At 39.6% G+C, this 23,950-nt stretch overlaps 1 protein-coding gene across 3 annotated transcripts in view; it reads left to right on the top strand.

The window, feature by feature from the left end:
• Positions 1-23,296, top strand: part of SOCS5 (suppressor of cytokine signaling 5) — a 41,910-nt gene extending 18,614 nt beyond the window's left edge. For 2 of the 3 annotated variants that reach the window (XM_019549354.1, XM_019549356.1), the window contains exons 2-3: positions 13,556-13,651; positions 16,789-23,296. In XM_019549354.1, the coding sequence (XP_019404899.1) occupies positions 16,801-18,411 (1,611 nt within the window). In that variant the 5' untranslated portion in view covers positions 13,556-13,651; positions 16,789-16,800 and the 3' untranslated portion in view covers positions 18,412-23,296. The remainder of the gene's footprint in view (positions 1-13,555; positions 13,652-16,788) is intronic. The other variant, XM_019549357.1, reaches the window with a different exon arrangement.
• The last annotated feature ends 654 nt before the right edge of the window (positions 23,297-23,950 follow it).

Here is a 23,950-nt window from a genome sequence, read left to right as displayed (position 1 = left end):
TTCCCTCCCCCCTCCCCTTCCACCACACTGGACTTACCAGCTGGAGGCAGCTGTATCGGAAATCAGATCAGTGTTGGCCCCAAAAATCTGCATTAGTGCACCCCTAGATGGAACTAGACTGTTCTTAGCGGTGGCAGATTACAGAGCAAGGATTAATGGTCTCAAGTTGCAGCAAGGGAAGTTTAGGTTAGATATTAGGAAAAACTCTTATTAGGAGGGTGGTGAAGCACTGGAACGGGTTACCTAGAAAGGTGGTGAAATTTCCATTCTTGGAAATTTTAATAAGGCCCAGCTTGCCAAAGGTCCAGCTCTGGGTGGAATGATCTAGTTGGGGATGGTCCTTTGAGGAGGGGGTTGGACTAGATGACCCCTTGAGGTCCCCTCCAACCCTAATTTTCTGTGATTCTATGAAATGCATCTCTGGTCAGTATTTTCAGGCCTAGAACCTGGTTATAGCAGTTCCACTTCTTCTGTGAGGGTTCGGGGTGGGAGGAGAAAACGTGCTGTTTTTGTATGGCCTGACATTTAGGCAAAATACCTGATATTTAGACAAAATTTGTCCCTTTACTCTGAAGGAAGGGCAGCAGCATCCTCCCCCTCACCCTCTGCTGTTTGGTTTAATTTTGTGATGTTTAACTCTCCCTCTTGTTTATGGACATTAGTTTTGCTGCTGCTTGCTTCCAAGTTGTAATGGATCATAAAGCAGCTGATATTTGTAATGGGAGGAAACAAATTTTACCTACTTAACTATATTTTTCCTTTGAGGGAAAGCTGAAACTTGAGGATTTCTTCCTTTTTAGTTGGTATAGTGAATGACTTTGAGTCTCCCTGTTTGAAATCCTTGTAATATATATTAAAAGTTAGCAAGTCCATGTTAATTAGCATTCTGTAGATGAAAATTACGGTTCTGGGAATATGTGGAAATATATTTTGGATAGACTGTATAGTTGAGGGAGATGGTGTGCAACCTTTTTGGGTGCAAAGTGACCAAAGAAATCTTGCTTCTTGAATGATGCAGGAAAAATGGGCCATTTTTATGTCATGTTGGCTTAACGTTTGGGAGTTTTCTTGTAGTATAGTTTGTGCCAACCTAAGATAAATGGCATTATATAATGAGTCTTGTCACTTATATATACATTGTCTTCAAGACTTGAAAATTTTGAAAAATGCAAACGTATAAAGGGAAAACAGGTATTACAAACTGCTTGCTGTGGATTCCATGTTTTTCTAAGCAATATCTGCTCTTCACTTCACAGTATATTTATAACTTTACTTTTTTGTGATTTTGAATTCTTAACTTTCCTTTTGGAAGCTTTTTTCAAAGCTAAGTTAAATGATCTAAATTAAATTATTTTAACTATAGTTCTTCATTCAATTATTAATCGGGTGTCAAACAGTTAAAGCAGGGGTTTTCAACCTTTTTTAAAGCGTGTACTCCTTCCAGGTACACTTCTGGTGGAGCAGGGTGTTGTGGGGGGGAAGGGAGAGTGGTGGCTGGATGGGGAGGGGCTTGCACATGGCAGTGCAGGGTGATGAATGGCAGCGGCGGCCACCTCTTGCAAACTCCTTCTCCCTTGGTGTTTGGGCGACAAGGCAGAGCCTGCACAGCCTGCAGAGGAGAGTCCCTGCCCTTTTTCCCCGTGGCCCCCCTGGCCCTGCTTCTAGGAGGCGGCGGCGTGGGGTGGTGGGTGGCAGTGCTCCATCCCCACCTGCCCGCGCATACCCTCTAGCCCTTTTCCAAGTGCCCCCGGGGGCATGCATACCTCTGGTTGACAACCCCTGAGTTAAAGGAATAATATGGCTATTTAGGTAAATGAGTCAATTAAGTTTCCACTTTATTTGGAATAGACTGCTACTAGTAACCTCAATAGTTATGTTCACAAAGCATTCTTATATAAGAAAGGGCTTAGTCCATTTGTCTGTCTGTCCGTAGCACTCTGATGTGGTTAGTGAAACAGCCAGTCAGAGTGTGAAGCTCTGCCATGATAGCAGAGAGGGAGCAGGGGGGAGAGGCTAGCATCTGGCCTCACCCCTCCGCCGCTCTTTTCCCACTGTCATAGCAGCACTTCGCCAGCTCCAAGGAGCAGAGCTGGGCCGGGGGAAGGAGGAAGCCACCAGTGCTGGAGGTGGCGGCAGCACATGGTGCTGGCAGAGGGGATGACAAGGCAAGCTTTCCCCCCCCCCCGGGAGGTGGCGGTGGCTTAGGGTGGTGGATGGTGGTCTCCCCCAGTCATTCTTGATGGGTAAAAAGTTGGTTATAAAATATTTTTATTGTAAAATTTGTTCACAGATTGATCAGTTGCCTTTTTGACAACTTCTCGTACTCTGTTTCTACCTAAAAGTAAGTTTCATTATGGAAAGTGGAGTAAAATGTCTCCGGTCTTTTTGAGTTATTGGAGGCTACATGTGTCTTGTATGATTAACAATGAATTGCATGTAGGGTTAAAGCAAAGCTGTTGAATTTTCAAATTTGGCATAGATTTAATCTCCCTTTCTGAATGCTGGCTCTCGGTTTGCTTTTAAGAAAATTAATTCTGACTTGCCAAAGCGTTTGAAACCTGCCTTACTAAGCCCACATAATATAAAAACTTCTGAAAATTACTGATGCAGCATGCACTAAGGTCGACATTTGCTGGGTCAAAGAATGTTCAAATGCTGCTGGCAAAGCTAACACACAGGGACTTCTCTGGTATTCTTATTATTATATTTCTTCTTAAGGAAAAAAAAAAAGTCCATGTTTCCACTTTGTCTTGTTCCCCCTTCCAAAAAAGAAATCCTGACAAATGCAGAGAACCTTGCATTTGTGTATTAAAACTTCGTGACTCAAGTGTTTGAATTTGTAACGAAAAAACTTAGATAATTTTGAAATGCATTCCTTAAGTCTCTTAAAAATGTAAGTCTTGTGTAAGTCAGTGTATCCTACTAAATCTCTCAAGCACTTCTGAAAAACCTATACTGTGGTCACTTGTGCTGTGTTACTTTATCCAGGTTGTTGGTTGTCTCTCATAACTTTCTGTGGTGTGTTTTCATACTAAAAATACACAATATGCAGTGTGCTCAAATCAATGCCTCCAAAGCAAACTTGGATTCTTTCGAGTCCTCCCTTCCTCCCTCTTTCCTACGTAAAGTAGTTTCCTGTTTCAAACTTTTTTACTTTCAAGTTTGTACAGTGAAATACAATGATTGATGGTGATTAACTGGTCTGCAAAATGAAACTCCATGGCAGGGTTTCAGCTGAGCATTGAGGTAGGTTAGGTTCTGTGTGTAAAACAATAAAGCACAGCTTTAGTTTCAGCCACAGTGATCAAAGAAACCCAAGAATGGTCTGTAGCACTTCATAGTCTAGGATAAAGCAGTGTACTTATTTCATGTCTTCACTTCAACCAAGTTAGACCTATTTGAAATTTCCTAGGAGGGGTTTTTGGGGGGGTTTCTCTGCAGGCTCACAGTTCTCACTTCTTCTCTGAAGGTTTTTATATATCTTTACCTACCCAGGCCCCCTTAAAGGGGATAGGTGCCTATTGCCAGTTAGCCTTGATAAAACAACCATGAGCTGCTTTTGGCAAACCTGACTGCTGACAGCAGCTGAGGCTCCTCTGTTTCAGACAGGGTTTTAGTCTCTTGCTTGCCAGACATTGGCAGGTTAAGTTTCTTGTCTCAATCTGAAATGGCTCAAATACTCTTGCTTTTTTTTTTTTTTAGTAGTATTAAAGTAGTGACTGACAGTTTTAGACTCAAAGCACCCCTTGAAAAATGCCTGCTCTTAGCTTTTGCTTTTTTTTTTGCCTCTGGAAAAATAACAAAGGAGTTCTTCTGTTGCAAAGAATGCAGGCCACAACCGGTCTGATACTGTGGATTTCTATTTGAAATCTCTGGTTTTATCTTGTGAATCATGCTAATGTTGTGTACCACCCTTAAAAGGATCTCATGGTATCCCAGTGTGCTGTGACATCCTGGTTAAGAATTACTGTATTAAACACATGTCTCTATAATACACAATGCAAGTGTGCACATATAATATGTCTAATGCTACTAAGCAATGGCAGGATTTTTTTAGTTTATAAAGTAAAATGCTGAAAGCAGCTGATGTTCACTTTATAAAAAACTTTTATATTTGTATTGAAAAGTAAAAGTTAATAAAAATCATAAGTGGCATTCTCTTCACTAGAAACAGATAGCAACTGCAGTTTCATTGCTTTATGGAAAACACTTATTTGAGAAGTCTAAACAAGTCTTCAAAAATATCACAGTTCAAAAAACAATCTTCTGTCTACCATAATTCTTGCTCACAATTTTCTAATATTGCCAAAGGTATTTCCTTATAATTTTGAAAACGGTACTAAGGGGGAAATGGGGCAGAGATCTAGCCTCTCATTTGAAACCTGCTTTTATCTGGGACAAAAGAAAACTGAATTTTACAAGTCGTATCAATTTACCTCATTGCCAAATGATCTGTTAGCTACTGAGTAGAAAGTTCTATCTGATCTTGTCTAGATTCTGACAGTTAATCAACTTTGGTAAGTGCAATATGAAACTTGCCTGTTTTTCACTTCTGTTCCAGTCCACTTTTTTGGAGCACCTGACAGACATCAAGAACCTGCCCTTTTGTCAGGTAAACAAAGGTTTTGAAATTAGTTATGACTACATTAGATTGTTGTTGTGGGATATGAAGTGCATTTGAATTTTTATATTTTTGTAGAAAAGTGTACATTTCCTTAGTGGTCTTAACAGAAGTAGAACTGAAGTCTCTACTGTCAGAGGACTTGAGTAGCTACTTATCCTCAGAATAGTTACAGCTTTTAAAGAGGTCAAAACGGTTGCCATGTGATTTCTGTCCACAATCACAATTCTGTGTATAATTTTTTTTTTCTTTTTTTTTTTTTCACTTTTAATATTGGCAGCTTATGTGCTAGGAGATTATTTAAAAGCAGTATAGAAAACATTTTGTTGTGTCATCTACAGCTTACTCTACTATGTAAACTCCATGGTTTTTTTTTCCTGGTTTTTTTGAGTCGTCATAGAAGTACGATTGCATGGAAATTGGTATTGCAAGGTCTAATACAAAAAAAATCTTACCAACACCAGCACTGATGTTCTCCATGACTGCATGGTGTAAAATTGGATTCAACTCTTATATTTCATGACTGGCCTATTATGGTGAGGTCAGTTTTGGTAATGATTAATGCCACTATTGCATAGTATGCAGGGTGAGAGTTGTATTTGGCCCTGTCACTCCACAGCTGCAGATAAAACAAATCTCAGTTATAGAATACAAGCCTACAGTACTTAAAAAAAATATATATACATCTTTCCTTTGGTTATCTTTATCATGACTTTATTAGTAAAGGCTCACAAACAAGACAAATCACTAATTCCAGGCATCAGTTTTTTCAATGGGTAGTGCAGAGTTCAGATGTGAAACTCATTCTAGTAGATTCCAGCAGAGAGACCATCCTTCCTATTTCTTGAGGAGAGGACTGGCAGCTTTGGAGTTAGTGTCAAGTAGTCTAGAAAGGTTTTTTTTTTTTTTTTTTTCCCTGTATCTTGTTTTGGTATCATTTAATTTTTAGGTCTTGGATTATGGGATATTGATTATTTATGACTTGGCTTTTTTCTGTAAAGTTTCAGAATATCTTAATGTGACCATGAAACTATAGGTCTTTGACATCCACACTGAAAAACCCACTCCATTTCGGGCTGCCCTGCATCTCCACTGCCTGAGCTCCCCTGTGGCTGCTCTGTGCCGTCACTGCTGCCACACAAGGCAGCCCAGAGGTGGCGGTGACTGGCAAAGCTGAATCTGGCAGCTGCACCAAGAACTGCCCAGCAGCGGTGAGGGAGAGGGGGCCTCTTTTCCCCCATGCTGAGTAACAGTCTGCTCAGCAATTGCTGCTGCTGCCACTGCTCAGTCTGGATGGGTGAGTCTGGAGCAAGCATGGGGTGTGCCAGGTCAGGGCTGTGTGCACAGGTGCCCACCAGTACTGTGGGGCTGGGGCCGGCAGCCACAAGGAGTCACCCCAGCCCAGCTGCATGCTCAGGGGACAGTAGGATGTTCCTCGGCCAGACGGTACAGAGCAGGCACAGGGCAGGCTGAGGCTGTGTGCTGTTGGCAGTGGCAGGGAGGCGTTGAACAGTGTGTGGTCTCTTGCAGGGTGGGGGTGGGTGCTGGCTGGAGGGAGTGGGGGGCTCCCATGCACAGCCCACATACCCTCAAACCATATACCCCCACACACACTGGGAGGAGCCCTGCTCACTGCTACATGCACACACCCCACCACACACACACACACTCTCTCACACAAACCACCCCCAGCCGCCCGTCCCCTTCACATACCCCCCCCCCATACCTACCCACCTACACGCATCCACACACGCTACCCCAACAGGTCCCATCAAATCCCATACCACCCACTCACTGATTACCACCCCCAACACACCCCTCCACATCCTCTGCAATATACAAAAGTAAACTTCATTTTGAGCTGTTATGCAATCACTGCCATATACATGCAAACTCACGCAAATCAGGACAAAACTATATTTTAAAAATAAAATGTTATTGTGGATGTTTGATTTTTAGTATATAACTTTTTTTTTCTGGTTCCAAGATGGCAAACCCCCTTCCCAAAAGGAGCAAGGGGAGGGACTTCTCATGGCAAAGGTCAGGGGCTAGGGGGCAAGACTTCCAGTCCCAAGAAGGTAACCAGGGGACAAGGCGCTTGTCAAGCGGCGGATCCACCTTTTGCGGCTCTTGACAGCTCACCAAAACTCATTAAGTATCCCTCCAGCTGAAATAATTGCCCGCCCCTATTTTAGGCTGTCTCCATACTCTGCCCCATGTAAACTTTTTTCCAACTAATTCTTTACCTAAAGGGTCCGTCTGTCTACTGTCTCAGTGTCCCAGGATGTCCTGCTGACACCTAAACCCCTCAGCCACCTAGTCATAATATTCTTCAAACTGGTTAACATTATTCCACTAGTCAGAGAACCTGATCTTAAGTGGATTTCAGCTTGCTGCTGTCAAAACTAGAGTTTGTTTTTCTGCAACTTTGAGAACATACTCTTAATTTTCACCAGCTTTGGTTGAAATGGATTGTTACTAGTAAAGTGAAATGCAGGCTTTTAGGACTGATTATCTCTCCCATATTCTTTAAAGTGAAAGTTGTCCTGTATCCTTGTCCTGAGTCCTTAGCAAGCTGTCTTAAAGACAGTATTCCTTAGTTTCTTTTCTTGCTATCTGAAAGCTAGGCTGTAAACTCTCAAGTTTGTCAGGACTGTGGTTTTTAAGGGCGTACCTTAAGGGTGTATGTGTTGGTCTCTGGGGATCGCTGTAAAGAAATTCTATTTCCACTTGGCACCAGCTGGAGTGAATTAAGTTATATGTGGAGACTACTGTCTGACATGAAAGTACCTGAGGGATTTCAGTCTTTTACCTAGGGTTAATGGACACCAGTAACCTAAATCCATAAGCTTCCGTCATAGATATCCACATGAGGTTTTTTCATATACGGGCAACCCCCACTTAACACTGTTTCACTTAGCACTATTTTACTATATCACTCACTTTAAATTGATACCTGTCACTTGGCACTCAGTGAGTTTTGTTATAACTCTCGCATTTGCCATCTTGGGTCATTTAAAAACATTTGTGGTCACCATCTTGAATCGTCAAATAGTTTCAGTTTCGCTTAACACTAGAACTCTGTGGTGGTCTAGTCCTGTGATCCAGATATGTAGCACAGGGCTGGTTCATGGGTCAGATCCTGCAGGCATGGTTGGTCAGGCAAGGTTGGTCTGTGGGCTGGATCCAGTGTGGGAGCAGTGTGTGGGGTCAGTTTGTAGGTGTGACCCTGCATCCCAACATGCTCCCACATGTAGGATCTGCCCAAAGAGCTGGATCCATGTGCTACTGTAGCCCATGTCATCTGGCCTGCAGGGCCCCCCAGGGGTCTGGAAATTTGGCAGTGGGACAGCAGTGTTAATCGCCATGCCTCTGAATGAGCTTCCAGAGCTGCAGCAATTAATGGTACCCCATTGCCCTCCTAGCACTGAATTTCTGGATCCATGGGGAGCCCTGTCGGCCAGAAGACAGCCCCACAGGGCAGGCTGAAGGTTGAACACCACTGGACTAGACTAACAGGTGGGAATATGCAAATACTGCTTCAAAGAGGGGCTGTGCTGCTGCTTGTTCAGCCCAACCTTGTCTACACTCTGTTTAGAGTTTTTTGCTCTAAAGGAGCCTGAGTTTAGCAGATGGAAGGTGAGGTACTATGACTTTGTGATCTGTTATGACCTTGTTTCTGAACTTTTGGTGTTGTGAGGGAAGGCTCATGTAGTCTTCAATTTTTTCCCCCCTAAAAAGTCCCCCAAGTTTCATCAGTACTGGCAAGGGGCCTTCTACAGCCTTGAATATTTCAGAGAGAATATTCTTAAACTGGAGTTATTGGCATGTAACTTCTTAGAAGGAGACATCTGGCAGGGCATCAAATATCCAGGATCTTTAGGGGACCCTTCTCAGCCAGGTGGTACAATCCCATGCACCAAATCAAACCAGTGCATGGGGACAGTCCATGGCCAGATATGGTGCCTGGGGTCAGAATCAGCACATCTGGTTTGGGACCACATGCAACATCTGATCTGGGAATGGTTCCTAGCTTGGCATGCAGGGTCAGTCTGCTGCTGAACCCTACCCATCCCTGTACTAGTAAAAGGGGAAAGTGGCTTTGTGCCTGAAGTTGAATTGTGGCAGCCTCTGCCTGCCTCCCCCTTGAGTCTCACACCCCCCCCCCCCCAGCTAGAAAGAAAGCTGTAGACAGCCCCAGAATGCCAGTCAGTGTCTCTATCTCATGTTGCTCTGTGACTTGAAGTTGGGTCTGTCTGCATATTTGGGGGGAGAGAGTAGGGGAACAGAGAGAGGAAACAAGCAAGTTGGCGTTAGGAGTTATTGCCCCTTCCAGCTATGCTGCTGTGCAGAGCCAGATGCTGTCAGGAAAGTTTAAGAGGAATCCCTCCTCCCCTTCCCCTAGGTGCTGCTACTCAATTACTGTAAGACCTTTTTTCTTCATGCTGTCTTTCAAAAGCAGGATGCTTATTATATTCAGGGATATGTTATATTTGAGAAATGATGGTACTTCCTAATATCTTGCAACTTGTAACAGGTTTTCCCTTGCTACTTTTGTAAGGTGCATCTGTGGTACCTCTGTCATCTTTTTGTCTCTTCATTTATGTCACCTGCCCCTTGTTATCCAAGATCAGTAGGATGCTTCCTGCAAATCTTGTGTGAATTTAGGCTTGTAGGGGGTTGTGCTTTCCAAGTCAAGGACCCAAAGAAGTGGCCCTTTTTTCATGTCAGTCCTAGCTCTTAACCTTGTTCTGTGGGCCTGTACTACATTTGAATTGGAGCTTTGATTTTACACAATTTGGGGAGTTGTGGAAGGCAGTTGAGCAGTTCCCAAATATTGCTTTAAAAACAATGGCTAATGAAGGGGGTGTTCTCATTCTTTATTCCCAGTTAGGAAATAAGGAAACAAAACTGATATTTCAAATTTAGTAAAGTGTCCTTTGTAGACCATTTACAAAACTGGGGGATAGGAGAAAAAAAAAACTGCTGTGGTCACCTTTATCTTTTGCAGTTGATAAATAATTACAATTCCCAGCTGACATCAACACAGTATATTATCAACTAACAAATTGCTCATCAAGAATGATGGATGAATTTCAAATAATGCCAATGCTCACAGTAGCCAGGTAATTGTCTTCTCACTGTAGCCTCACAGAAACTGCCTGGCTCCCACATTTCCTCAGCTGGCCCCTTCTTCTGCCCTCCCCACCACACTGGGTTCCCAGACAGACAGATGGACTAAGCCCGTGTGTGTGTGTGTGTGTGTGTGTGTGTGTGTGTGTGTGTGTATACACACACACACACACACACACACACACACACACAATACGCACTCACTCACTTACTCCTTGGACTTACGACACAATTGGTTCTTGAAAACTGAATCTTAAGTCAAAACATTATAACTCGGAAGCAGTTTTCCCATAGGAATAATGTTATAACTGGGGGATTGGTTCCTGAACCAAGTCCTGATACCCTATTTTCACAAATAATACCCCAGAAATTTGTACTCTATTGATTTATAGATGAGTAATATAGCTACATTAATGTATTTATATTGTAAATAGCAATCACATTGATTTGGAAGGGGTTCTTTGAGGTGACTTTGCTGGACTTTTTAAAGGGCTCTTAATTTGACTTTTTGAAGGGTTCTTGCCTGGGGTCTTGACTGCTGGTTCTTCTGGAATCTCATCTGTTTTGTTAAAGAAAATGTCCAAGGAAATTTGGACAAGTATTCTCTAGGGTGATGGGCAACACAGTGAACTTGTTCAGTGGCGTGGCGTAGCTTAGGATCAAGCATTGTAAAGTCAAAACTGACATCAGAAAGTTGAAATGGTGTCAATTTATAAATGTTGTATGTATGAAACATTGTAACTCAAAACGTTGCAAGTCAAGGACTACCGTGTGTGTGTGTGTGTGTGTGTGTGTATGTATAAAAAAAAAAAAAAGTGTTCAAGATTCAAGGATAAACTTGGGTAACAATTGAACACTACGTATCTGATAGTAATTTGGTGCATCATACAGAAGGTATGCACCGTGTATGTATGATTCTTAATATTGTGTTCTTTGAGCTTCTCCACATCAGACACTTGATTTTGTTCTGACTGTTATTGTTGGGTTTCCTCCCTCCCGTCCCCTGCTCTAGACATTTATCAATTCTCTGAGGACCATAGGTACAGGAGTAGAATAATACTAGCTCATTTCTACCTTTAACAGTCCTACCTTTCTCACCTGTTTTGTTACTTTCCCTTTAGAGGACTGATTTTTGACTTGTGAAAAGCTTCTTCATTTTGAAATGTTCAGTGCAAAACCACAGGACTCCATTTTTTTTTTCTTCAATTTTGTAACAAATAGTTGTGTAGGAGAGGTTTTTGGAGGTGAGGTGCATTCTTTCGGCTTTCATGGGCCAAAACTTCTATACAACATTTAAGGATTTAATGTCTTGAACTATTTTCTCTGCATCAACTAACGTTTAAGCCTGAGAAATAAACCCACTGTGCTATAAGATTTGTCTCTAACATAGGGACAAATTTAACTCGGAATGTTTCTGCCAGAAGTAGGCAGTCCCTCTAAGCAGAAGTTTAGCTGCTGTGCTATTTTATTAGTAGAAATGGTTGTTATCCATAACAAGGCATGACTTGACAGAACTAAATGGAGGAAAAAAATAAAATTTGAGTCATATTTTAAAAATGTATATGCCACATTTCAGTAATGCAGTATATACATTTACTGAAGAGACAAAAATCTACTGTGTTGCATTCAAAACATTTTTTAAAGATTCCCTTGAAAGGAGTCAGATTTCCCCTGTCCCCTCCCACCCTGGTCTGCCATCTGCATATTTAAACTTTACAACTCAAATAGGAAAAATCCTTTTTGAGCCTAATGGATTTCTTTTTCTAGTTAGAACACCCCCAAACTAGCTTTTCCTACAGCTATCCCTATGCTGAAATGAAGACACTCCTTCAGTTCATCAGTGGTTTGTACTTCTATCAAATTTGGCAGTGTTAGGGTTTTTTATTGAGCTGGCTTTTGAGCTGCTGCAGAAGTAACCTATATTTGTCAATATTGTGCAGCCACAGGAAGCCGTTAACTACAAGTTTTGCACTTCATTTTAAAGCAATCTGATGCTCTCTGGAATGGTTCAAACCTTGTTCAAATGTGAGACAGGGAGCTGTAACTGTAATAGTTGCCTGAGCTCAAAAAATGTTTTCTGGTAACTTAAATGGTGTCTAAAGCAGACTCTGCTTAATGGAGCCCACTCTGTAAAAGGCTACATCAATCAACCAACAACGCTGACAGATTCTGATTGGAAATGACTTGGCCTTTCACCTTTTATGGAGCTGGTTTGAGGGATAATGGAGTAAAGTGTAAGGCTTAAAATATCACTCAGTTAAAAAGTTCAAGATAACAGTGCATGTAGTTAATACTTCTTAAAAGTTAAAACAGTTTTCAATTGGCTTGTCCTGTCAAATGTGTTTTAGAAAGTGAACATTTTAAATATCAGTACCATTTTCATTTAGAAGGTATATGCCAGTTCTAGTCTAGGTAACACACCTGCTAAGTGAGTATTGTATTGAATTGCTCAATCTTTATTTTTTTGATTCTTGCAAATTTTATCTTCCAACATAAAGTTTTTTCCTTCATCATTACTCAGTCATTACTTTTCATGGTTAAGGCCTGCATGTATTTAAACATTGTAATTTTATTTTGTCTGGTTTTTTCCCTTGTACATTTGCTGAAAGCAAAAATAGTTGGAGCTGTGTAAAAGAAGTAAACATGCAGTTACAGTTCTGTCTCCTAGTTGAATCCACATTTCAATACTGCTTTGCAGTTGCAGTTCTGTTTGCTCTCTGTAAGAGCTTACCCTTTTTGCTGAAAAACTTTCTGTAGTTTATAACCTGTTTTTAAGATGTATTGAACCATCTTGGTTCTGATGGAAGTGAATAGAAACTGAAGATATTTAATACTTTGCAAATGAGCTGTTAATCTCATCTGATTTTCCTGAAGCTGCCATCTATGAAAATGCTTCCTTCCATCATATTTCAGTAAACACGCATCTTGTTCAGATAATTGTTTTGTGATTTTTAAAGTATAGAGCAGTTGTAGAACTTTCAGTATCTAGATGAACTCTTAACTTTGCAAAAGGAGTTTGGCATAGGGAAGCAGTAGTTTAAATCCTTCAGTTCTCTTCTTTCCTTTTTGCTATTAACTCTTGACTGCCATCTGAATATATTGTAAGTAATGTTCTCCTGAAATCCTCTTAGCTTCTTGATTTCTAAAAGGCAACATAATCATCATTTTGGAGAGACACTGATCTAAACATTCATGCTAAAATCTGTTTAAGATCTTATCTTTCCCTCCCATTCTTAAAAGCATAGATCATATTTCCTTTGCTTTACAATCATATAACATCCCTGTGGCAACTACAGCAGTTGCTTACCTGGAAAACTAATATTAGGAAAGTGTATATTTTTAGCTGCCCTTTGATGTGATGTAGCAGCTGGAAACAAGGAGGGGAGCCAGCATCAAGTGATCTGCCAGCTCTTCAGACCACCAAGTGCTCTGCAGGCCACAACTTGAGAACCACTACTTTACACTTTTGGGCCTGAAGTCCAGAAAACTTTTTCATGAGGTACACCAGCATGCCTATTGCTTCAGGAATATCAAGAATCCACATGCTTCTAGCTTTGGCCTAACTGTGTACAAAATTTCATTCTGGCATCTTCCACAAGGTTCTTTCACTACAGGGGTTAACAGATTTAGAAATGAAGAAAAGTTGTTTGAGTTCCTTCTTGCCACAACAAATTATCTGCCTGATAATTACTGTATATGTAACAGTTGAAGTACAATTTTCAGTGAAGTGGAAATTCTTACCTTTGTAAGTAAAGGTATATTTTAGCATTACTAAAATATTGTTTGTCTTCCTTTTTATAGTAATCATGTCATCCACATCTTGGACAAGGAATCCAGGAAGTACATCTTGAGGTAGAGTCTCAAGACAGGACAGAGTGGCTTATAAACCTTTTCTGGGTAAGAAGGGTACCATATTTATTTCACAGTTCAAAAAAGGCAAATATACGGTACATAATCTTGAGAGCGAGAGCAGCATCTGTTCAAAATAGTACACTTCCTGCATTCCTCTTTCATATTATGATGATGAACCTGCAGCCTATATAGCATTTAGCACTAAAATGAAAAAGAATAGCTAATGGCCTTACAGGGAGTAAAAGATGCCAGTTACTTACTTATATGTACATATTTGCATCCTTCAAGATGTCTTGTCTGTGAGTGATCTTTGAGTCCAGAAAGTGATTCTGATTTAATTTTCTCCACCCAAATATGTACTTACCCCTCTTTGAAGTGCTTGGCCTGGAATTTAGGTAAGAGAAGTCACTTTAAAGAAAGCCTTTGAGGCTGGAAGGTATTGCCTCCTCTTGTGTTATGTTGAGTGTATATATAAGGGTAGAGCATTCATAGGATCTTTTAAGAAAGGAGACAGAGATTCTGTAGCAGCTGCTAAAATTTTGTTATGTATAGTTGTAACGGTAAAAACAGATGACTTTCTTTTCAGGGCCCTTCCGTTTTGTGTCTTCTGCCCCCCATTATTATTATTACATCCTTTCTGTTCTTTCAAATCATTGGCTGTTTTAGCACTGTCTAGTTACAGAGCATATGGGAGTCATTATTGTAGGTCGTTTCTTCCAAGAACTTCAGGGAGCATTATAACACTTAGAGTACCTATACACAACAGACCTCTTCTTTGACATACGCTAATCAGCATGCATTAATCAAGTCTGCTGGAGCATGCTAATTAACATGCTTCAGCAGCCTCTGTCGCATGTAGTCGATGTCCCTGCATTTCAAAATGGCAGCGGGGGAACTTTAACTAAAGCTCTAATTAAAGTGTCCCCCTCTCCACCCCTGAGCACCTGAATAGATGCTCTTAGCCTTAATCCTAACTTGACTTTTTTTACACATCCTCCTTCACCCCCCACTCTGTACTCAATTACTGACGTCTGTCTTTGAGGTTGTACAAAGACTTGTGGTTTACCCTTTTTTGTGTTTATATTTTCTTAAATGTTTTACCAAAAGCTGCAGCTGCTCTAAGTAACCCATTAGTGTTCCTCATTTATGAATCTTTATTGTTCCAGAGTAAACAATACATTTGATCTCCCCATCCCCTTCAGTCTCTCCTCGGCATATCCTTTAAAGTGGCAGCATGCCTGCATGTCGCTCACAACTTATCCTGTGACGCATCCTCTTCTAAAGAGTGTGCAGGCTACAACACACCTATTTACCAACCATTTACTGCAACAGACTCAGTAGGATTTGGCCCCGTTAAAGGTTTCGCTTTGGAAGATGCAAGCAGGGTAAAAATGCTGAGACAGAACAAACAGTTTGTCCATATCAGTACATCCATCCATCCATCAATCAGAATGAAAAATGACAAAATCATTTTCTGGCCTACACTTACTGTATTCCTCGAAGTTGGGGCAGGCCCAGTGTTGACAAGGTGTGCTGCCTTGTTCTCATGTGCTCTCACCAGGCCTTTTTTGCCTTTGTGTAAAAGAACTTTTTTTTAACAGTTCTTGAGTTTTGTTCCCAATTTTTGTATTTAGATCCCCCACCTCCTTTGTAGTTGCTTGCCAGATGGTGTCTCCAGCAAAGTAGAATTGTTTTTGAATACTGGCAATAAAGCTTATTTGAAGCTATTGTCTGTTTTCTGCCTGTTGTAACAGGAATTCACTTCTGATAGCTGCTTAGAAAATAATAGAATAGCAGTCAAATATCTAGATGAACGTATGCTAGTCATAAATTGTTCCCGGTAGCTCCCATGTTTTTCACACCTGCATTTTGGATCATCAGATTCAGTTTCTAAAGAAGTGATTTCAGTTTGGTTACTGTTGATGTTGGCATCACTTTCTGATAACAACTTGGAAACTCACCATGTCCTAATCTCTTACTGTAGAACTAGCTGTATACAATGCCCTAGGTAGAAAATAGGCTTCCTGCTCTTACACTGGTTCTTTATTTCTTCCACCCTGCCCCCTTAAATAATCATGTGGGCTGCCTTTTTCTTCTTAAGGCATTTCACACTTGAAGCTTTACTACAGTATCTTCAACTTCTGACATCTTAAGCTTTCATAAGTGTCTTTCTGCCTCTTTCTGGTAAGGCTTTCTTATTTCCTGTCTGTCCAGATGAACCTTTCATACTACTTATGCAAACTTTAAATGAAGGGGTGGGCGAGGTGGCATTATAGCTTGGAACCTGAAACTGTCACACACATTTTTTCTTTTTCAAACTGTAACTACTTTTATAGAAAGAGTCTTTGCCCTTTTGGGGTAGGAAGGAAGTAGATTTGCAATTTTTTTGTTTTTGTTTTTCTGGGGGGAGTGAGGGGGGTAATTGCTTTACTGAAGTTTTCAGTACCCTTCTCTTCCTTCCACATATTTTGTTTCTCCTCCATTCTGATTTTGAAAAATCAGGTTTATAGAGAGTCCTATTATCTTATATAAAAAAAATTGTTCCCAGTAGCTATATACTCTATATATAACGTTCAGAACGAAGCAGTTGAAATCTAAGTGATGCACCTTTTTAGCAGAAAGTGCAACTTAAGAATTAACCTCTGAAATAGTGGCTACTAAAGGGGTAGGCAACCTTTTTCCAGCTATGGGCCAGGATGACTCACTCCAGGCTGCAGGTCAGCAGGTGCTAGGATTCGGCAGCAGCCAGTGCTTATTCCTCTGGCAGCGTGGGGACAGCACTTATTGCCAAAGCTTCCTAACACTAAATGCTACCAAAGTTCCATGTAGGCTGTAGTTTGCCAATCTCTGCTTTTGTGGGTTGTCTGTTAATTTGAGGTGAAGTGGTAGGGTTTGTGTGTAAGGTGAGAAGATGCTACTTACCATAGCTTCTGATCTGTTTGAAAAGTAGTGTTGTGGGTTTTTAATACTGTTTATATTTGTTTTCTAAGGATGCCAACACTGCAATCTGTATATATTAGTGCTGTAGAACGGTGCAAGAAGTAACAGAATGTGTTTTGTCTTCTAATTAAATGCCTTCTCCATACCTGTAACTTTAAGTCATTGACACTAATAACTTATTTTCCTAAAAATAAAAAGTTGAACTTAATTAAAATCTTTTTCCTCTCCTCTCTTAAATGTAGGTAACACAATCCATGGATAAGGTGGGAAAGATGTGGAACAACTTCAAATACAGATGCCAAAATCTCTTCAGTCATGAAAGTGGAAACCGAAATGATGATGTAGCTGTGAAATCCAGTAGATGTTTATCTGTTAAGGATAAAAGTGTCAATGTACCTGATTTGGCTCAGCAGCAACCCAGCAGCCCTTTAAGAGAGAATGTTGCCTTACAATTAGGGTTAAGTCCTTCAAAGAATTCAGTTAGACGAAATCAGAATTGTGTCACTGAGATCCCTCAAATTGTTGAAATAAGTATTGAGAAAGAAAATGAGTTATGTGTTCCCACAGGAGCTAGACTGGCACGAAGGGACTCTTACTCTCGGCATGCTCCTTGGGGTGGGAAGAAGAAACATTCCTGCTCTACAAAAACCCAGAGCTCCTTGGATAGTGATAAAAGGTTTGGTAGAACACGCAGTGGCTTGCAAAGGAGGGAGAGAAGATACGGAGTGAGTTCTATGCATGATATGGATAGTGTATCAAACAGGACAGTAGGTAGCCGTTCCCTGCGGCAGAGACTGCAAGATACTGTTGGATTATGTTTTCCCATGAGAACTTACAGCAAACAGTGTAAACCCCTATTTTCCAGTAAAAGGAAAATCCATCTCTCTGAACTAATGCTTGAGAAATGTCCTTTTCCTGCTGGATCAGATCTAGCCCAAAAGTGGCATCTGATCAAGCAACATACAGCTCCTGTGAGCCCACATTCAACATTTTTTGATACATTTGATCCTTCCTTGGTTTCTACAGAAGATGAAGAAGATAGACTGAGAGAGAGACGTAGGCTTAGTATTGAAGAAGGGGTCGATCCCCCACCCAATGCCCAAATACATACTTTTGAAGCTACAGCACAGGTTAATCCATTGTATAAACTGGGACCAAAGTTAGCCCCTGGTATGACTGAGCTGACTGGGGACAGCTGTGTGACACCACAGGGAACCTGTGACTCTGAAGAGGACACAACAACCCTCTGTTTGCAGTCACGTAGGCAGAAGCAACGGCAGGTGTCTGGAGAGAGCCATGGCCATATCAGCAGACAAGGGGCTTGGAAAGTGCACACTCAGATTGATTACATACACTGCCTAGTACCAGATTTACTTCAAATTACAGGTAACCCATGTTACTGGGGTGTGATGGACCGTTACGAGGCCGAGGCACTTCTGGAAGGGAAACCTGAAGGCACTTTTTTGCTCAGGGATTCTGCACAAGAGGACTACCTCTTCTCTGTGAGCTTCCGTCGTTATAACCGATCTCTACATGCACGTATTGAGCAGTGGAATCACAATTTCAGTTTTGATGCTCATGATCCCTGTGTATTTCACTCCTCCACTGTTACAGGGCTTTTAGAACACTATAAAGATCCTAGCTCTTGTATGTTTTTTGAACCATTGCTTACTGTATCCCTGAACAGGACCTTTCCCTTTAGTCTGCAGTATATCTGCCGGGCAGCAATCTGCAGGTGCACTACGTATGATGGAATTGATGAACTCCCTTTACCGTCAATGTTGCAAGACTTTCTTAAGGAATATCACTATAAACAAAAAGTCAGGGTGCGATGGTTGGAACGGGAACCGATTAAGGCAAAGTAAACAGAATCCAGAGTCTCCAATAAGCTTACTAGAACCTGCTTTTTTGTGTGTGTTACAGTTTAACTGCAGCAAGCGCATCAACAGTGTTTAGCTTTTTTGCAATACCGTATTTTAAGCCTAGTGTTAGTATCCTGTCAGATGCTGCCTGCTGTTAATCAAACCAAGTTGTGATGCCTCTTGAAACAATAAGCAGACGCAAAGCTGCACGTTTTTTCGTTAAGGCCAATATTAAAATACTTTTGCTAATTTCTAAATACATTTTCCTTTTTTATAGCTGTAGTAATTGAGTGAAGCAACTATGGGGCATTTTCTATAAGACATCCAATGTAATGCTAATGAACAAAATATTTTATTGAATCAGCATTTCCAATGTGAACCTGAGGTCTCTTCTTTTTAAATAGCTTTCAAAAAATCTAGTCTTTAAGACTAATCTATACTTTATAAATAAGTTTTCACATGCCAGGAAATTAAAAAGTATTTTCAAGTGTGATTCATTAACAGCGGAGCAATTGGTGTTTGTTTGTTTTTTATGCCAGCAACAAAAATTCCCACTTCTGTTAGTGCATCACGTTTCCAAATTATGAGCACTTAACTATGTTGAATCAGTGGTGTGATTTTATTTACAACTCTTTCAGTGTTAAATGGCACTGTTAGCAAGACTAATATTAACGTAACCTTCCAAATTTTAAAACAATTTTGAATCCAAAGCTAGTTTAAATTGGACTATTGCTATTGTAAATTAAGCAGTTTATAATTTTTGACAAAATATAAGAATTGGTTACCCAACAAAAAGTTCTAATTTACAGTGGAAGATTATGTTGAAAGAGGTAAATGATTAATGTTTAATGAAAACTGTATTTAATACTGTTTATAGAGAAATGCATCATAGCTGAATAATTGAATTAAAACTTATTCACGCAAGTTTAAAAAAAAAACTTAGACAAATCAAGTTTCAAAGGTACTGTTACTTATAGATACTATAACATTTTTCCATTAGCACTTTCTGTGATATTTAATATTGTGCACTGATACTAGTTCAGCAATCTACCTGGGGAAAAAATCTAATTTCTTTTTGCGTATTTAATGTTGGACAGAACTTAAACTGTACTGTCAGACATTTTTTGCACTAAAATTTTATTGGTATATGCAGTACCTTGTTTTTATATTTTATACCAGTTGTGAGCTCCCTAGTTTCTTTACCAGTTACTACAGTATGTTACTTACTTCTCTATGGCAGTGATTATGTGAGGTAGGGAATCTTTTGGCTGCAGATACAAGAATAATAACTTCTTGTATGCAACACTAACCCTTCTATTGATGTATTTTTCTGCTTGCTGTGCCTTGTTCTGCCTTTTTGTGCTAATAAAGTACAGTATGTTCAGTGTTATACTTGTATATCTGCTCTGTTTTTATATATTTGCATAACTTGTAGCAGTTAACTGAATTTTTAATAGGCTTTTCCTAGTAATTAGTATAGTTAACGCACAAATTCTGTGCAGTTAAATATTGGTTTGTCAGAGCACAATATCTCTGACTCTCAAATGTTACATTTTTTATGAGAACCCAAACAGTGTACACTGTTGAATAATGTTTTGATGGTCACTGCAAAATAATTGTATGTCATGAAATTTAAGCAGTTTGAAGTATTTACAACATAAAAAAAGAATTGGCAGAAAAACAGGTAAAGTTTTTAAAGATACTTCTAGTCCCCTGTAGAGGTTGCTGATGATGTTTCAACCTGTAGAACTGATTTACTAGATTAAATCAATATTTTGATATTCTCTGCTATATCAGGAGTAGTTCTTAGGCTGTGTAAATTGGCAGTGTAGCAACATCATTTGTTAAGACCACTTTTAATAAGCACACACACATCTAAAATCCCCAAATATTGTGGGTTTTTTTTTTTAACCAAAGAATCCTGTCAATTTATGTCCCTTTTTAGATTAAAGGGTGGAGGGATATGATTTTTGTTTCATCAAATAATTATCCCAAACTAAGGTTAAACCAAAGTATTTGAGAATTTCATCTAAATTTGTTTAACACTGTATATGATTATACTAGTAGAGGATAAATATTGTGCATCAGTAATAGGTCATCAGTTTTTTCTTGAATTCACAGTGCACCTGAAAAGACAAGTAAAATTAAACCAATTATATAATGACTGGAAGAGCACTATACAGGATCATATTGAATGGGGTTAATTTGAAACACCCAGAAAGCACTTTAAAATGCGTATGATGCTTGTGGAAACTTGGTGATCCTGTTTTGCATTTTTTGTAGTAACTGATGTGCTTTTTTGTGTTATGAAATATTTCAACTGTTAAAATGAACGTTTGTTTAGAACATGTATATACTTCTCACTAAGTTTTATGTAAGCATGTTTACCAATGTGCTAATAGTCACTTAAGTTCTGAGTTGTGTGTGTCATTGAATATGCAACTTCTGGTTTAAAATCTGCGCTAAGCCTAGCTGCTTACATTTAAAAAAAAATCACCAGCATGAAATTGCACCCAAGTGTACCTTCACTGTCTCCTTCTCCGTATTCCCTCAGTTGGATTCAGATTCTAGATGTGTTTATTTCATGGCTTCTTAGTAGTGATACTCTTAAGTCAGTTCCTACCCAAATTTTGCCCCAGCAGAGGGGATCTGGGACTTGGGGGTTGGACATTTTAGGTCTGCTGCAGGCTCTAGACAGAGAAACCAGCTTATCAGATTTTAGCTGTCGCCATACCCACATGTTCAAGAGTATGCTCCTCTTAACTTGGTGCCAACTTGTGGGTTTTAAAAACCTAGTATTGGAAAGATTGCTTGTGTATTTTTTGTAAGCTGTTGTTTTGGTCTAATATGGAAATAATTGCTTGCCCCCTTTAAATTTAAAACCATATAAAAAAAGAAACCATCTCAACTCAGTTTTTTACCTCACAGGAAATATCTTTAGGAAAATAGTGTGCTCAAGTCCTTCAAACACAGTTTTTAAAATCAGCATGTATTGTGACTGCTCTAAAAATATTTTTTTCCACATTTTTTCATTAACCCTTGAGTTCCTTTATTATCTTTAAAGGAACAAAGCTTTTGAGGTACTGAATGCTACAAAATTAGGCTGACACAAGATGACTTGAAGGATAAAGTTCCTGCTTTATACTTTGTCGTCTCATATTGTGTCTGTATGAAAACTTCACTCTTCAAAAGTAGGGCACAATGACCTGTGACACTGAAGAGTATGTCTCTGGTTTAAAATATGCTGGCATAATTTGAAAGTGTCCTGATTACTGGGCAGATATGTACTTGGGGTTGGGGGGGGGTTCTGCAATATGAGCGGGTAATATTTGCTAAGCATCATTACAGTCAGAGTTTTAGGAGTACAGAACACAATCTTATGAAGACCCCCATAACTCCTATTCTCTGCCTTGGAATAAAACTTGTTTTAATTCCTCCCACATCTAAGGCTCCATACAAGTTTGAGTGAATTTGTTTATATCAATCCTCCTAAAAATATTCTTATTAAAGTTTCTGACACTTCAGAGGTCCAAAGCTCTTCCTGCATCAAAGTGAAATTCCCCCTCCGCAACTTTTTCTCTTTTTCAACAACAGCAACAACAAAAAGTTGTAAATTATGAAGGCAAGGTCTGTGGTAAATTGGAAGCGGTGTAGCTCTGACCATACAGGTAGACTAATTAGCTTGGGGATGGGCTGATTGGCCCTGTTGCTCAGCAGTAGTAATCTAGGTCACCTGAAGTGCTTTCACTTTCACTGCTTCCAAAGATGGGAGGTAGTGTACAGAGAGCAAGGGATATGCTTTGAGGCCGGTGTTGGCAAGGCTGATAAGTTTCTTGTGTAGACAATAGCAAGGGTCATTTCTTTCACGGATCTTCATTGAACTGCTAGATATCGGAAAAGGGTCACTTTACCCTTGTTGTGCTATTTTACCTATTTGCATATTTTTGTTAGTGTTCCCTTCAGTTAATGGGACTGAATTAAAACACACTTGAATATTCTTTGTGTTTCTATTGGGGAGGGGGAAAATTAAATACTTAACTAATGTGTTTTTATTTTGCACTTCTGCTCCTCTCCAATGCCACTTTAATTTTCAAATGATTTCTTACAATAATGTGCTACAAAATCTAGCATTTGTTTCCTCTGGTAGTCATAGCTGTCTTACTGAAAGCCAAATAATAGATCCAGAGACTGAATGTGGTTAGAGTACACAATGGGTAAATAATGTCAAAGACAACTTGCAAGGCAGTGTTAGATGCTTCTGACTTCAGCCTTGGAGGTTTACTTGTATATTATTTTTGTTTGGTACCAGGAGTTGAAACAGCACTAGACTTCCTCCTGACCTTATATTCCATTACTTGATTAAATCAATATTTAACTGAGTCTGCACCTGTTGGGAACAAGAAAAAAAGCTGAATGTATTTTAATGAGCCAAAAATATTTTGGTGCTTTAGTCTCCACATTAAACTGATTTGCTACTAAGGATTTACTGAACGCTTAGTAGCCATAACAAATATTAAGACTGCATATAGGGATCAATCCTGCAAAGAGCTGGGCAACCATAAAAGATGCTGAGCACCTTGCAAGGTTGAAACTCAAATGAGCATTCTTAGGTGATCTTATTAAGCTCAACTGCAACACAGTATTAATGCAACTGTATTTATTTTTCGGAACCATAATTAGTAACTATTTCAAATGTGTGCAGGTCTCCCATAATCACAGTACTGAGGTTTCCATGACTGCATATGCTTTAAATGATTATATTTCTGTGTTCCAAATTAGAACACTCAAATTTTAAGTTACAAAAATGTCTCTTTTTGGCTTGAACTTTGATTGAGGTTGTCCATTTCTCTGTAATCCTTCATAGGAAGTCTTATGTTGGTAGGTTTGTTAAAAACCCAAAAAACCTATTTAAAGTTTATTAATGATGGTACCTCCAAAAAGAGGTTAAAATTTCACATATGTATGCTAATTATCTTTTTAAATCTGTTCCCTATTTTGTATGCCTGCAAAAAAAAATTCCATAAATAGGAATAAATATTCCTCTTTATTCTTGTTGTCATTCCCCTGATTTCAAGCATTGACCACTTGGAAGGGAGAGGAGGGGCAGAGGGCATCAGTTTTCTCAAGTAGCAGTTACGTGCTGTAGATAATCACATTTTTGTTATGGCCAAGCATCTCTCGATCAGTCCATGTGTCTTCTGTCCATGACTACTTGAGAAACCCAAATAAATTAGAAAACCCATTTCACTACAGTTTGACTGTAGCCCAGTAAACAAAATCACTTTATATTTCAAATCTTACAAAGCTGAGAGAAACTGTAGGGACACTTGCAAAAATGTGATGTATTGCAATAAATGCTATGGCTTTTTCATAATTGCAGGGATATACAGAGAACTTGTCACTTTTTCATGTCCATCACACAAGGTTACCTTCAAATGCCTTACCTAGTTTGGTGCAGTTTTTCACTTTTAAGTTATAATGAATATTTAGAATTCTGCTGTAATAGCTTTAAAAGAAGCTAAGTCGATGTTATGTTGTCATG

The sequence above is a fragment of the Crocodylus porosus genome, unplaced genomic scaffold (assembly GCF_001723895.1).
Source record: "Crocodylus porosus isolate Cpor-Errol unplaced genomic scaffold, CroPor_comp1, whole genome shotgun sequence".
In the NCBI taxonomy this organism is placed as follows: domain Eukaryota; kingdom Metazoa; phylum Chordata; order Crocodylia; family Crocodylidae; genus Crocodylus; species Crocodylus porosus.
The sequence above is the reverse complement of the archived record's forward strand: the minus strand, read 5'-3'. Positions and strand labels throughout refer to the sequence as shown.